The sequence below is a fragment of the Macrobrachium rosenbergii genome, chromosome 10, assembly GCF_040412425.1.
Source record: "Macrobrachium rosenbergii isolate ZJJX-2024 chromosome 10, ASM4041242v1, whole genome shotgun sequence".
NCBI classification, from domain to species: domain Eukaryota; kingdom Metazoa; phylum Arthropoda; class Malacostraca; order Decapoda; family Palaemonidae; genus Macrobrachium; species Macrobrachium rosenbergii.
Window position 1 is genome coordinate 26,770,053 of NC_089750.1, and position 17,500 is coordinate 26,787,552.

The 17,500-nt window shown below is 33.8% G+C and overlaps 1 protein-coding gene across 4 annotated transcripts in view; it reads right to left on the reverse strand.

Moving 5' to 3' along the window:
• Positions 1-17,500, reverse strand: part of wake (wide awake) — a 1,231,097-nt gene that overhangs the window by 1,090,393 nt on the left and 123,204 nt on the right. For all 4 annotated transcript variants that reach the window (XM_067110041.1, XM_067110037.1, XM_067110036.1 and 1 more), the window contains exon 3: positions 7,998-8,231. In XM_067110041.1, the coding sequence (XP_066966142.1) occupies positions 7,998-8,231 (234 nt within the window). The remainder of the gene's footprint in view (positions 1-7,997; positions 8,232-17,500) is intronic.

Below are 17,500 nucleotides of genomic sequence, written 5' to 3' on the forward strand. Positions count from 1 at the left end.
ACTGCTGTGGTCTGCTGAGCCTTCTGTTTAGGCGTATGAACCTCTAATGTTTTGGAAGCATCTGCGTAAAGTGTTGAATCAAGATTCACCAGAAAAGCATGAATGTGACAGAACATGAATACGAGAGAGAGAGAGAGAGAGAGAGAGAGAGAGAGAGAGAGAGAGAGAGAGAGAGAGAGAGCTGAAGCAATCCACCTGATGAAACTGGTTTTGTCTGTGACCGATTACCTGTCAGCATGGGAAGAGTCACATGAGACAAGTCATGCTAGCTGACGCGGAGAAAAGGAAACACCAAACTACTTCAAAGCTTATGTGAAGAAAAAAAAAGTACTTCAGTGACAGCGGGAGCGTCTTTCTATACATTACTTCCTTCACATTGTTTGGATGAATAATCCAACATTGTGGTCATGGTATTTACCCAATAATTTGCAAAATCTTTTTTTCATTTTCATTAAAAATACCAAAATTTTCTATTCTCTTTGCTAGGATATATATATATATATATATATATATATATATATATATATATATATATATATATATATATATATATATATATATGTATGTATATATATATATATATATATATATATATATATATATATATATATATATATATATATATATATATACCATTAATGCTTTTATTACGCTTTCAGTTCCATATAGCCTATCTCCACTCATGCATCCTTCCGCCTCAAAGCTCTCATCCTATCTTGAGGATTTGTGAACGACTCGTCCAAACTATCTCCATCTCCCTTTCATCATTTTCCCACTTACGTATGGAACTTCCGTTATGTTATCTTCCTTATAATATCATGTTTCACTTTATCCCATTCCATCTGATTCCTGCTTTTATTTTCCAATGTGTCTTTCATTAAATTGTAACTAAAAAGAACCTACATTGAATATCATCGTTCCTTTAAAAATGATAGACCCAACTTCATATATTTATTTTCACTAAAATGAGGTGGGTCCAGAGATAAAAGAAACCATGCCTTTGCCTTATTCACACTCCTGGATCGTGGATGAACCGCCCGTGCAGAAAACTGTAGCGACATTTGCGCAGCATAGACCTGCACAGATTGCTCAATATCAGCACACTGTGCTAGACACGTCTGTCTTACAAGGACTCTTACTCTTCCTGGATATCAAGAAGGGCCTAATACTTCTTCCACACCAACTATCCGGTGCTTCCTGAGTCTTTTTCCACCTTTCCCATCTCTCACTTCTGAATTGTGTACTCTGTTCACTAACCTATCTTTATTCTCTCTGCTTGACAAGCCAACCTCATAACAATCTATTCCATCCAAATCATGCCAAATCATGAAAGGACCCTGGCCATGCAGAAAATTTCCACAATATTAGCCACTCCGTGCACCTATGCAAAGGATCGTCAACAGCAAGTCAAAACCCCCTAAACCAGTGGTTCTCAACCTTTTTATTATCACGCCCCTCTAGGAGTTGTTCCTTCCTTCCACGACCCCCTTGTACCTAGGAGTAAAATTCCCTCCCAGATTTAAAGGGAAAAAAAAGGAGAAAGAGAAGGGGTGTTTTTATTGTTTTGGGAATGAATTAGTGAGATATTCGACACTCCTTCTTAGTGACTCTTGTTAAGAGAATAACGAGCAGAGTTAGAGAATTTTTAATTTTTCCCCAGGGCTCGCGGTCCCCCAGGTTGAGAACCACTAACCTAAACACTAGGCTACTCAATTCTGTTTTACATGCACTCTCGCGTTTCTTAGGTATTATGGCCCTTCCTTTCCAAAACTTCTATCATATCATTTATCCAACCCTCTCTAGGCCTTCCTATCCTCTACCCTCCTAACAATTGTGAACCGCACACTCTTCACCAGCCATTCCTTGGCATGTCCAAACCAAATAAAGTCTTCCACCCAAGATGAAGTTCTTACCATTTTGAAGTAGCTCCACATTCCTCACCCTTTTCATTCCTTTAACAATGCATACACTACACAAACCATTTGACTTAAAAGCTTCAGGACTTAAAAGCATCAGAATTTTATCCTTTCTTTGCCGTCAACATCCACACTACATTTCCATAAAGGTGAGTTGGCTTAATAATCCCTGCATAAATTTACATGTTCCCTTCCATAGATAATTCATGTTCCTTCCCAGTCTTCTGCACACACCCTGATACCTTTCCTTCTTTTCCAATTCTGTGCTTCACCTCTTCTTTCATCCTACCATTACAAGAAACATTTACTACAAAATACTTCCACAAATCAGCAGCTTCCATCCTTCCATTATCCAAATCAACATTCACTCAACTTTCTCTTCCTATAAACACATGAACCATTTTTTATTAGTTTCTGCAGTTTTTCTTCACTATCCCCTATCAGTATAGCATTATCTCCAAACATCTATCATTCACTCTCCATTTACAGCTTTATTCCTACATCTACTGTCTTGTCTCTGACTCACTGTATCACTTTTCCATAAAGGCACTAAACAGACATCGAGATATATCAACCTTGTCTCAGACCCATTTTATATCAAACCAATCACTTTCCCATTTGCTTATCCTAATGCACTTCACCTCCATTGTAATAACTCTTTCACTCTCAACATCCTCTATACCACACGATCTCAAACACATCGACATCAACTATTTTTTTAATGTCCATATAAGCCACATACCTTCAAACTTCTTATATAAATGTTTCTTAACAAACACACGCTCCACACAACTTCCCCCTTGTTTAAACCATCACGGGTTTTCCCCTAATAGTCCACGTGTTATTTATCTTAATCAAAATCCTACCATACACCTTCTTTGGTATGCTAAGTAACGCCATGCCCTAAAATTCTTACATATATATATATATATATATATATATATATATATATATATATAGCTATTTTCCCTAGTAGGGTATTATTCTTGATGAAAAACAAGATAACAATCACTATCATATCCATACCTTAAATGCTGCTTCAATGATGAGCCCTCTGAGCAAAAAAAAATTTCACCAAAACACAGCACAGTATTCTATCACCTTAAAAAAAATTTCATATCTAAAAATAATCTATTTTGTTTGTATGTCTACGTATTATTATTATTATTATTATTCAGAAGATAAACCCGATTCATATAGGACAAGCCTACAGCGGGCACAGACTTGAAATTCAAGCTTTCAAAGAATATGGTGTTCATTTGAAAGAAGTTACAGAAGATAATATTAAATATAGAAAGAAAGATTACATATTAAAAAAAAAGGTAAATTTATAAATAGGTAAAAATACACAAAAATTAGTTGAATACAAGGTGCCGCTTGATTCTAATTGTACAACATCCTCTTTGAAGATTGATCTTAATGCCTAGAAGGAAGTATTCCATAAAAAAGGGGTAATTTATCTCAAATAGGGACATAACACCCATCAAACCACCAAAGCCTACATTTGCTTGTCTAACATAAGAAGTCCCCGGAAGCCTCCATTAGGTGACACTCTCTTCTTTCCTACAACCATCATCTGGAACTGACCGCTTCCTTCCATTTTCAATTATACCTAAAGCCCCCCAACTTTCAAGAGGTGGGTCTCCATAAACCTGCTCTTTTTCGTGCTCCCTTTGTTTTTGTTTTCGATTTCAAGTCCGGGTTAGATAAGGGTCTATCTATTTCTATTTAATTCGCAAATGACAGACAATATTTTATAAGTAAAGCAAATATAGCATGATATTATGCACTCAAAAATATCCCATATTCTAACTCCAGTCTCCCTGCCACCTTTTTAATCGACCTTCAAATGCCCATCGATCTCTGTATTCATCGAGTTATTCATCGGGTGAATCAACCCCTACTCTCGTTTATTGCCTATTCACTCGATAATTACCCTATTCATTGCCACAATTCTCCTCTCACGGTAACTTCTATTTCGATATCAATATTCTCTCTCTCTCTCTCTCTCTCTCTCTCTCTCTCTCTCTCTCTCTCTCTCTCTCTCTCTCTCTCTCTCTCTCTCTCTCTCTTCAATGGAGTCATTAAGATCTATAATTATCAAACCAGTTTTATAGTTTACAATCTACACTTATTACCTATGATAACCAAAGCTTCCTTTCATATCCTTAAGTGTGTACCTCGACATATCAGTTTAACTCGTCTTCCGAGCACTTGGTTCATCCCTTCGTAACATAGGACTTAGTCTAATACCACATGGTTTGGTAATTACAGAGGAAAATGACATACTGGAATAAAAGACAGGGCAAACCCACGAGAAAAATTTGTAACTATTCCAAGTTAATTTTGTTATTTTACACAATTCAAATTTTTTTCCAGTAGTGGATGTTAAAAAGGGCCAGGGTTTGATTCCCATGCAAGGGGCAGGCATTTACTCAAGTTCCACCAAACCCCATCGTGCCTTTGTTGACCACTGCAGTGAAGGAGGTACCTGGTAGCTCCATGGTTGTGGGGAGTAGCAACCAGCGTGGAGGAAGGCTAGAGGTTGGTAGCTTTATCCCAAAAATACTTGCTTATCATATACAGTTACCTATTTTATTGTAGTCTCTATTATTTAGCGAGAAACCTATTATTTCACAGCCAACCTAAATGAAATTGTAAGGCAGGTTCTCAAAGAACTCAGCAGACGTTTTATTGTATATGGTAGGACTTTAAAAAGAAAAAAAGAAATAAGAATATCAGGAGTCTGAAGGACTCTTCTGTCAACAATATCCAACCACTACAGCTAAAGAGTTCCAGTCCTTGACCCTTAAAAAGCCACGTTTAAAAAATACTTTAACACAAACACAGCTGTGGAAAAATAAATCGTCAGTATAACAAGAATCCAATAACTGTAAACAGAAGGTGAAATCTTTGGTAATATAAAACACCTTAGAATTCATTTTTCCCCAATTAATATTGAACGACAAACTTCCTAAAGCTTAGCAAGCATCGTATACCACTGAAGGTCATCCTCAAAAGAGGAATACCTTAGGCATCCAAAACAGAAGTGTAAGTCCTGAATTTTGTTAACGTCATCAAATTAAGTGTTGACAATTTAAGAGCGAAAAAGGTGCCCCATTTCCAGTTACAACAGCCAATAAACCCCGAATGAAAGCCAATATCCAACTGAAACAGACTCTAAACCCCTCTAAAAAGGCCCTTGTTTCTAGGTCGAATAGTCAGCAAAATTTTCCTGTTCTGGCCCTATGAAACAATGTCACAGCTGTTTAAACCAGTGATTGGTATGCTATGGTTACTTATTTTCTTTTTTTAGGCAGCATCTGGACGTGTGAATATTTGATTTACAACTGTCTAGTATCTTATCGTTTGTACTGTCCCTCTAGTATATATACTGTACATTTTTACCAATATGTATTGGTCCTCAGATATTGGCTTGATATAAAGTCGAAGCCAGTCAGGATTTGCACCCAGTCTTATTGACCTGTAGTAAAGTCTGACATAAAAATCACGTGTCAGAGCGATTATCATACATACATACATACATACATACATACATACATACATACATACATACATACATACATACATACATACATACATACATACATATATATATGTATATATATATATATATATATGTATATATATATAACAATATATATATACATACATATATATATATATATATATATATATATATATAATATAAATATATACATATATACAAATATATATATATATATATATATATATATATATATATATATATATATATATATATATATATATATATATATATATATATAAAACACTAAGAGGGCTGCATTTCAGTGATTTTAAACAATTTTTTTGCAGTTCCCAACCCTACTACACCATTATGGCATTAATGTTAACAAAAGTCACAAAAGCCAGGCTAGACCTGATATTCATCGATGACAGATAATCTTCGTTACAAATTTTTACCAAGATGAGATATGAAAAAGGTTTACTACTTTGATTCACACTACTCGTAAGTTATCCATTTTTTCCTAATATAAAAAAGATGCACAAATGTATGTAAAGAGAAACCAAACCAATGCACACAGTTTATTTACAAATACAATTTCCTTATCATCTCACGTTACATAATACTGGTATATGGCAAATAAACTTGCATCACCTGAAACCTGTACCTCGTAGGTAATCTGAAAAACCAAACTACTGTATAACCAAAGCAAAAAAAAATTATATATATATATATATATATATATATATATATATATATATATATATACATACATATATATACAGAATTCTCCGTGCCATTCTAGTGGTCTAAGGCATCACTAAAGTAGTTGGTTCTCTCTGGTTTGGGGTGGGTCGATTCCGCCAAGTGACGAGCCACTTATCAATTATAATCCCCCCCTTCGGTATTATTCCCGAAGTACAGCAAATTGAATATTAAACATTTTTAGCTTAATGTTTGTATATATAAAAATTCATAATACATACATACTGTATATATATATATATATATATATATATATATATATATATATATATATATATATACATATATATATATATATATATATATATATATTATATATATTATAAATATACATATATATATATTATATATATAATGTATGTATGTATGTATGTATATATATATACATAAGAAAGAAATGGTTTTATGTGTTGATGGAAAATTTTATAGTGATCCTCTGTGAAGGCGTGCATATATACATATATATATATATATATATATATATATATATATATATATATATATATATATATATATATATATATATATATATATATATACCTTCACAGAGAATTACACACACTCACACACATATATATACTGCATATATATATATATATATATATATATATATATATATATATATATATATATATATATATATATATATAAATATATATATATATATATATATATATACATATATATGTACATATGTATAACTGAATCACGAAAGTAAGGAACTTTATGAATATATAAATAACGACAAAATAGACGAAGGAAAGAGAGGCAATGGAGTGTTCCGAGGTCTTTCGACTTGTCGTCCTTTGCTTACCAGATTGAAGAAATGTAAAAATAAGGTTACAAAGAAAGCTCATATAAATGACAGATGGGGATTAAAAAGGAAAAAATATGTACCTGGAATCCAACACAATTGAAGGATTAGCAGAACTGCCAAAACAGGGTTAAATATTTAAGAGGTTTTACAAAGGATTTGGATGAACCATTCAGAAGCAGGGACAGGACAATTAAAAGATTATACAAGGTGGTGACTGACCACCAAAAAATATTATAAAAGTACAACTCAAGACGAACATTTTTACAAATAAAAGATCATATTAAACATACGAGTACATAAAAAATATGTTTTAGGCAACTATTTTTACAAATAAAAAATTATATTAAACATACGAATACATAGGACATAGTTACCTAATACACATTTTCTATGTACTCGTATGTTTAATATAATCTTTTATTTGTAAAAATGTTCATCTTGCAAAAATTGTTATTGTTTACAAACGAAGAGAATTAATGAGTTGTACTTTTATAACATTTTTTGGTGGTCAATCACCTTCTTGTATAATATTTTAATTGTCCTGTCCCTGCTTCAGAATGGTTCATCCACATCCTTTGTAAAGCCTCTTAAATATTTAACCCTGTTTTGGCAGTTCTACCAATTCTTCAATTGTGGTAGATTCCAGGTACATATTTTTTTCATTTGTAATCCCCATCTGTCATTTATATGAGCTTTCTTTGTAAACTTATTTTTAAATTTCTTTAGTCTGCTAAGTAAAGGACGATAGTCGAAAGGCATCGCAGCACTCCATTGTTTCTCTTTCCTTCGTGAATTTAGTGTCTATTTATATATACATACACATATTATAATATACACATAAACACATTCACAGAGGACTACTATAAAATTTCCATCAACACATATAAAGCCATTTCTTTCTTCGCAAATCTGTAACTTTTTTGCACAATCACAAAAAAATCTACAATATACTCGTAAGATTGGGTCTGTTCGTGAAAACTATTCTGCCTACCTTACTGCGATGATGTGATCGACCCCATCGAAGTCGTCCATTGGCCCGTTTGGGCAATTTGATATAATATCCAGTTTTTGTTTGGGTTTACCAGAAGAGTCATTTTTGGGCAACCCAGAAATAAGGTCGTTTTGAAGCTCGAACTTTTCGGATTTTAGTTTTGACTCTTTTATCGAAGTCAGCCCCGAAGGCGAGGACTTTGTAAAAAGAAAACGAGCGGAACCGCCATCGCCCCTGAAAGAAAGAAAATACAAGTTTATTTCCATGGGTCACTATACAAATTTTAATGCGGCTCTAAAACAAGAAAACTTTTAAAGCCCCAGTATATAAATTTTTCACATAGCAAAAGATTAATTTATAATTTGGTCAAAACTTCCAAAAAGTGAATTTATTAACCAATTCAATACGCCAGAAAAATAACATTACAAAGGATGGTGATTTAAAAATATTTACCAATCCTGGTATGTTATGTACCCGTTTTATGATTAATACATAAATACATAAAACATGCTTCGGCATGTAAAACTCTGAAGAAAATATATTTGCCAAATAACATTGTAAAAAAAGGTTCATTTGCATACTAACCTCCTATTTCATATTCATTTAACGAAAGTGGTAAATACATTGAAAGCAGTATGAATGCCATTAGAAAAGTCTTCACCTGGTGTTAAATTTATAATGAAGTTCTTCAACTGGAATAACAGTTTCTACTAGAAGCCAGACATGTGTGGACTATAATCCATCAACTGATATTCAGTCGAGATTACACAAAACATAAAGACAAGGTCGCTAAACACAGCTCATCTAGATTTCTAATACCGCATTTCAAGCGAGAAAAAAAGTCAAGGCATATCGGACCGTTAATAAATTTTAGTACATTAACATCTTACAACTACATATACAGTATTTTAAATGTAAAAAATTGCAAAAATAACTCTATGCTGGCTAAAGCACATAAATCTAAAATGAATGCACAGGGTTGCATATAGCCTACAGTATAAGGATATGGTGCAAAGATTTACATACACAAACACGCACACGTACTCACGCATACAGACCTCTGAATGGATACCCGTGTCAGCTAGCAGTCAAAGTTAAAACCTTCCGGTGCCACCCTCTTAAAGAAAAAAGGCCAATGGTAAAAAAAAAAATCTATTTGTATATCGGTTTATATGATGTGCATATATTAATTTGCTTATATCAAACATGATTTGTATAATACGAAAATCTCGGTACCTCATATCACACGATTCATATATACAATCGACCTGTGTCACCTCTGTAGATGAATTCTGGTCATGTGTTTTGTGAGACACCTCAGCACACGCATAGAATACTCAGAAGTTTATGTCACTGCAGATGCAAACTCAAACTGATATTCAGGACGTGTTAGGAGTCTAAGAAGGTGCTGAAATAGACATCTGCCCTTTCCATCTTAACAACCTCATTGTCTCCACTAAAGGACTTATAATCCAGGCGCTGGATGTGTGTGCCATGTTAGGATCGTTATGCTCTCTCTCTCTCTCTCTCTCTCTCTCTCTCTCTCTCTCTCTCTCTCTCTCTCTCTCTCTCTCTCTCTCTAATACTCTGTTCAATCACTGTGTATTTTTCAGCTACTTGTGGTCCATGAAGAATGATCAAATATGTTTTAAGTCTCTGTTGAGAACTGGGCATTCCTGGTAGTTATTTGGGTCACTGTAGAAAGAAAAATAGATGGTGTTTGTCGGAGCAACTTGGATTCATAATGATGCTGCAAGAACTTTAATGCATATAAATAAAAAAGTTCTTTCGCACAGCAAATATAACTATTCTTTTTTTATTACCGGTTGATGTTTTTGTATCCGTATTTGTATATTTATGCATAAAAACAAATAAGAAGGTGCGTTTATGGATTTCACCATTGTTCTCGTAGCCTGTGAAATATTGACATTTATTGTATCTACTGCTGCAAATGTTGCAGTCTTTTGCCTTCACCGTGTCTTCTGGTCACTGAGTCACCTATTTCTTTAGACATTCTAATTTTTCTCGCCTAGATTTTTTGTTTCCCTACCTATTCTGATCATTCGCTGGATTCAAAACTGCCTACATAACTTTCCCATTCATATCCATATCTGTATTTCTGGTACTTCAAACTTAGTTTCATTTCTCTAGTCTCCACAGAGATTCACACTTCATGGTGAAATGTCATCTTTCTTATACTGTCTTGAAAGTCATGATATGGCAGAACTTTAACTCCGCGTTTGTTTCTTTGCTGTCTGTTCTTTTCATCTTAAGCACACTGGTTATGAAAAACGATTCCTCACAAGGTACTTGCATCACAATTCCGCTTCCACATTTACATTCATCCCTATGTTTTTATGTTAATTTGTTTAGCAGTCTATTTTTTTCGTAAATTATTATATAATGAATTCATGCTCATTTACATTCACTATTATTACATAATGAATTCATTCTCTTTTACATTCACTAAGTTTTATTTTACTATTTTTGCTTTTGCCGTTCTTGTCCATCGTCCACCTTCCTTCGATTTTGAAAACATTTTCAACTTTATCCAGGTCTCTCCCGATTATTTTCTTTAATACACCTTGTCTCCTCTGTTCCATTTCAAGGTATAACTTACCATCGAATAGTTTAAGCATTACTTTGACAAATGAACCTCATTCTGGTTTCCTTTTAACCTATGCTTCTCTGTAACGTAATCGTTCCAACAATTACCAGGTTCATTGTATGTTAAGACTAGTTGTTAAAAAAAAGGAAATTAAAATCCAATCCATTATATTAATTACACATTTTTTATTTGTTTTTAATATCATCAATACATGTTTGTTATATTTGTTGTAATATCATCAGGTACACGCTTTATATTTGTTATACTATCATCAATACAACTTAATTATTTTCGCCGCAGCCACACCTTCCTAAGTTCACACAATTTTTCTGAAATGTATCAAGTATTTCTTCTTATGTAGAAGGGTGCCGTGTTTCTCTTTTTCCTTTGCTCTGTCATCTTTAGTAAACATATTATACTTCCTGCACATCTTTGAAGCCATCTAGTATTCTTTTCTGCTTTATTTTCGTTCTTTTCTCGAGAGTAGCCTCTTTTTTCTAATATCCCATGCCAAAGTTTGCCACCAGCCAATCCACCTCATCCATTACAGCATATTTCTAATGCACTCTATCATCCTCATTAAAGGGATCAATACGTTCTTTTGATTGTCTTTGTGGACGCAAAATCATTCACTGGATCTCTTTTATTGCTTTGGATTTGCTTACAGCCGTCCTCAAAATGGCACCGTTAATGTTTATCACCTCCTCATTAACTGAATAGCATGGCCTCTTTTGGTCAACGCCTCCATTTGAACAAAAATTCTACACCTCTGAGTATCCTTGTTTCATTCCTCTTTGAACTAACTGCATTACTGTTTTGTTTAGACAGACTTCAATATTGCACCATGACGTAAATATTATATATATATATATATATATATATATATGTATATATATATATATATATATATATATATATATATATATATATATATATACATATATATATATATATATATATATATATATATATATATATATATATATTTACTTATATTTACTTCACGGTGCAATATTGAAGTCTATACTATCTGGTCTAAACAAAACAGTACTGCAGTTAGTTCAAAATAAATATATATATATATATATATATATATATATATATATATATATATATATATATATATATATATATATATATATATATCACATAAAACACATAAGCCTGTGTCAGCAGAATAGAGTGGTTTCTAGAATCAATACAACAGGTATTGCTACACTAATCTAAAAAAAAAAATAAAGAAAAGCTTTGTGCTGAAAAATTACAAAAAATCATTTGCGTAAGAGAGGAATATTAGTCTAAAGGTCGAGAAAGAAGACAACAATGTGGCAGACCCATGTATTAATACCGTGACCACCAAAGGCCTTTACTGTTTAACCTTAAATTAAAATGCATCCCAGAAATGAAGAAGACTTGTAACTGTTCCTAACAAGAACACTTAACCTATTTTCGTCACCTACAAATACAGTCTGTTTTCGCCCAATTGAAAATAGCGTATTCTCAGCCTCGCTAACATTTATTTGAGCTTGTTATTTTCTATAGTCTATTTGGAAACAGAACCTATCTTCATCCACAGCAAACAAAGCAAACATAGTCCATGCTCATCCAGTTGCAATTACATTACTGTACATCATTATTCACACGACATAACGCCAATCCTCATTCATTTAAAAAGCCTGTACCCACCTAAAAATATAGCCTCCTTTCATCCGTATGAAAAAAACAGTACACAGTCACCCACTTGAACGCAGTTTATTTTCACCCATATGAAATCGATATGAAATTTTAGCATGTTTGTTTTCGTGTACGGTCAGCCCTACAGTTCTGCCTCACTGGTAAAAGCAAAAGACTGCACGACATTAATAACATTCGAAAGACGTAACTGAGTGAGCATGTGAAGGTGATAAGGTTGTAATACACACCATAATTGCCCAAGACTAAATCATAAAAAAATTACGACACCACGTCACCCTGCCATCCCTCTCTATAACTTTCCTTTTTTCTTTCTTTTTCTTTCTCATGATTTCATCCATCCAAACAACTTCACACTCTCTTTCATCACCAAGCAAGGAATGGCAATCTTGCAAAGGTCATCACCTGACAAATAAACACTACTCACTTCTCATGTGAAAATCTCGTTTGTTGCAAGCTGTCTTACGCAAATCTTAGCGCTGCAGGAGCGAAGAAAACTTTAAACGTTAGTCAATCTGGAACAAATTCTGAAAGTCGAATATGTTTATCGTGCTTTGGTACAGATCATTTCATCACCCCTAACGCAAGACTGGGGAAAAAAGTCGAAAATCAGCCCATCTTGAAACTTTATTTACGCTACAAAGAACACTCTTATCGTGCTCTTAAACAGACATAGCTTAACTATATAGGCTGGTCTTTAGTAATGGGTCAACGAAGTCTTAAAACAACAAAAATGCGCGTAAAATCTAATTACATACGGAATATTTCTCAAATGCACAGCCAGTGTATTAAAATTCGTAAATATATAGACTACAAAATAATTATATAAATAAACTCATCGGGATCGTGTAAAGCCACTCCAAAAACGTGATGTAATTAACCTTGGTCTGGTCAAAGATCAATCACAGACGGGAGATGGGCAAGCAAAGAAAATTCGTTAGCCATGTGTGAGAAACTGAAAATAAAGAAATTTACATAAAATAGATAGTATACGTATTATGTAATACTCTCCCGCATTATGTGGAAGCAGGTCTCCCAGTAATTCTGATTATTTTTTTTTTTTTTCGGGGTGGGATGGGGGGACATTTGCAGTTTAAAAAAAAAGACATTACTTATTTACGAAAAATGGTCCCCAGAATAGCGCCTACTGCAGCTCTCTCTCTCTCTCTCTCTCTCTCTCTCTCTCTCTCTCTCTCTCTCTCTCTCTCTCTCTCTCTGTACGGGCACTTTGTTCTACGATAAATTTCTTTGTCAAATATTAACGATATATTTCCCATTGCTAATATCTACGGTTAACTATGGTAACTGGGGAAGAATAACAAGTCTATTTTTGCATAAAATCACTTTAAATGAGAGAGAGAGAGAGAGAGAGAGAGAGAGAGAGAGAGAGAGAGAGAGAGAGAGAGAGAGAGAGAGAGAGCACTTGTTAACAATAAGTTTATGTATAAAAAGTGAAAAAAAGAAGCTACGATGCATAACCTGTATGCAGTACATACACTTTGAACATAGTGTACATAAATGGATTCCTGTATAAGTAAATAGAATACTGATACATACAGTACATACATATACATATATATATATATATATATATATATATATATATATATATATATATATATATATATATATATATATATATATATATATATATATCAATTTTAAGCCGTTCCATGAACAAGACGTGATAAAAAAAAAAGCAATACAAAAGTACAGTAGCTGCCAATTTAAAACTTTAAATGCTGAATCGTGGAATCAAACCCCTCATCATAAAATTTCCGTAATATTATCCGCTTAATATAAATTTACACAAGCCTTATCAGCATCTCATCGAACCCCCATGAAATCATTATGCCATTTAACTGTATCCTGGATATACACTCAAATTTCCTAAATATTAATACCATTCCTTTCCCATAACTCCTTCAAGCCATCTATCCAGCACTTCCGAGGCTTCTCTTCCTCCCATATAACATCCAAATTATACATACTTTCCACCATAATTTCATCCTTTATTCTCTCCACATGACCAAATCATGTCCTCAATGTAGGTAGTTGGTAGTCTTCACAAAAATATATCTCAGATCTTACTTTACATTAAATAATATAATGTTTACAAAGCTGGAGAGCTGTCCCTAGTAAAACCTACATCGAAATCAATCCTTATCAATAACTTTACGATTAATTCAAACACCTTCCACATTGAATATAAAAGTTTATAAAACCAAGCCTTAAGTGGTCATGAAAATAACACGAGAGCGTCACCATCAACTTACACCATGTTATAATTATGATGTATGTAAGGTTAAAAGAAAGACCACAAATTACTTTTAAAGATGTAGCAGAGCGTCTTATATCCTTCCATTTTTTACGTCATCTCAATAATGCAAATATCTAGCTTTGACATAAATAACAATTTGTCACCCAGTTTTCTCTACAAGGAGGAAGCTTCTGACAAGAAAAATGAAGGCAGTGATTGCCGTCACAATATTATCTTCTACCTCCTCAATAAAAAAAATGAAACCACAATATTTGCGCAGATTCCGAACACCTCATAAAAAACGTCATTGTGTTATCATCAATACATAAACCCCAAAATGTGAACTTCGCTATTCCTATCTATCATTTGGATACTAAGGCTTCCTATATACATACGTTAAGGTCTTTTCACTAAAACTATTCTGTCACATAGACAATTCAGCACTCTCTAGGCCAATCCTTCTTTCTCACAAGATTTCTGAAGTATACTCGTACACTTTTTTTTATCAACTCCTATTCTCAGTCTAAGTAATAGTCGTCTGAACACACACAAATCCATCTTCTCTTCTAAGGTTACAAATTTTACTTTAAGGTCGTTGTGTCGAAGTTTCTATCCTTTTGAACTCTTCTTGCTTTTCATTTTCTCCGTTTCTACATATTTCAAAAGTCTCCATTTTTTTACTGTGAAAATTCAACAAAACTTCATTTCCGTTCAGAAGAGACAGCTCTTGATTCTCTCAGAACAGAAACTGCAGGCCTTCACAAGCACCCAGTAACTAAAGGGTGGGTGTCCTTTAACTGGTTTTGCTTGACTGCTTCTTTTCCACTCTCTTCTCATAAAATTTACCTCAATAAATCTCCCGTTTCTTGCAAAATTTACTTTTAAAAATTATGTCAGGAGCACACCCGTTCCAATCTTCCATCTCTCACTGAAAGCTTTGATCCGAAAGTGAAGTACGAAAGTGGAAGTTAAGGGAAAAGATTCTATAGACAACAGTTGCGGATAAAGATAAAAGGACAAATATACCTATTCCCATCTGGGTAGTCCACCTGGCCTTTCTTTCTTCTTCCTCTAATGATATCAGTAGACATCACACTAAACAGCTCCCAACACCCCAGTCGCGCCCTCCCCGCCCCTTTCACTCTTGAACAAGTTTGGAGAAGTACATAAGTGAGCAACATGAATCTGGAATTGTGGTGTATAGCACTGTCTAACGTTTATACCACACTGAATACTGGCATATGGCCAGCTTAATTTTTAATCATCATTTGATGATTAAAGGAAAGGCTATTTTAATTTACATATACATTTTGTAGCCATGAGGGTAAAGAATATGGGAAAAGTATCAGATTCCAACTAATGTTAATATGATTAAAACAAATATCAAGATCTTTGTTCACACGAAGAATGAGATGCTTGAACCTTAAAGGATATAATTTCATAATTAAATGGTAAATAAGAGTGATCACATTGGAACCCTGGAATGTACAGATATAACATCAGTAGAATAGTCAAGACAGGCGTGTGTTCTCGAGAATGACTTCCATAGTCAAAAAGTCCAATGAAGTGCTGGTAATAATGTTGGTTATATGTTCACAAATAAAATACCAATCCGTAAAGTAACTCTGAAAAACGTCTGAGAAGTTACTAACAGTAGATGAAGAGGTTAAGGGTATAGTATTCCCTATAAGTTTCACACATGCCTAATCAGTACTCGTGAACGCCGTTTGTGAATGCATCTGAAATATTGCTGAATACAAATTACTGGGATATTTCCAACGTGTCTACGACAAAACTGCCATTACTTTTCACCCGCAATCTGTAGCAAAATCGCTACAAGAAATATAGAAAACTCCTTATCGAAAAGTAAATCTCCTCAAAAGGCAATAAAAGATATCCCCACTTCATTTTTACCAAATATTTTCTGCAAGCCTACAGTTTCTATACTGAGGTAATCAAGATTAACTTAATCAGGGCCCATGAAATGGAAAGCCCTGTTACTACGGCTAATGAGAATAGAATACTAGCAGTGTAACTATGCAAGAGGGTGACTACAGAGGAGTGAAGTTTGCCATCATGAGTTAGTGAGTTCAGAATGTGTTTGACTGTTAAAGTATAGCCGAATTGCTGTAGGAAAAACTGACTTGATATTTCATCATTCCATCTCATCTACAAATAAAAATAATTAGTACTGTACTGACACTTCCGCCATTATCTTTCTATACATTATTGTACATGGAAATTTTCACGGTCTTTGAACAGAGCTTCATTATTATTACGCTGAAAATTAACTAAAAACCAAAGAGAAAAATTATATCTTTTCCCAATCGAACAGGCACGGTAAGATAAACATATGAACACATCAATAATTCTTTATACGAAAGAAATAACACTTTGAACTGAGCACAACGAGAAATTACCAAATATTTCGATTACGAAATTAGAAAAATCTTTAAACAAAACGTAATCGTACTTACTAATTTCTGATAACGGTAACGCATTTAGGCTATATTCATATGCCAGAAAAACATTCAGAAACAACATACTGTAGGAATATTAGACACAAGAAGAACCCCATAGAAAGACACAAATTTCCAAAACTTGAGAAAAATATGAATTCAAACAAGTAATCTAAGCATCAGAACATCAGAAGGAACTCCTTTGACATCTTATGCATCGCCTGCAGTTCACCGAAAATATTTTCCCTCCCCAGTATATATATCTTCACGATACATGAGAGGGAGGGGATAATGAATAACTGCTTCTACCACTTCTACCCAACCTCAGATAACCCCGCTACACACTCACACACATACACACATTCACATACATATATACACACAGACAAACACGCACACACACGCTACTATCTCTCCATCTTCTTCAAATCAGGGGTCTAAGCCAAGAGCTTGATCACGACACTCAACTGAAGCCCGCAGCTCC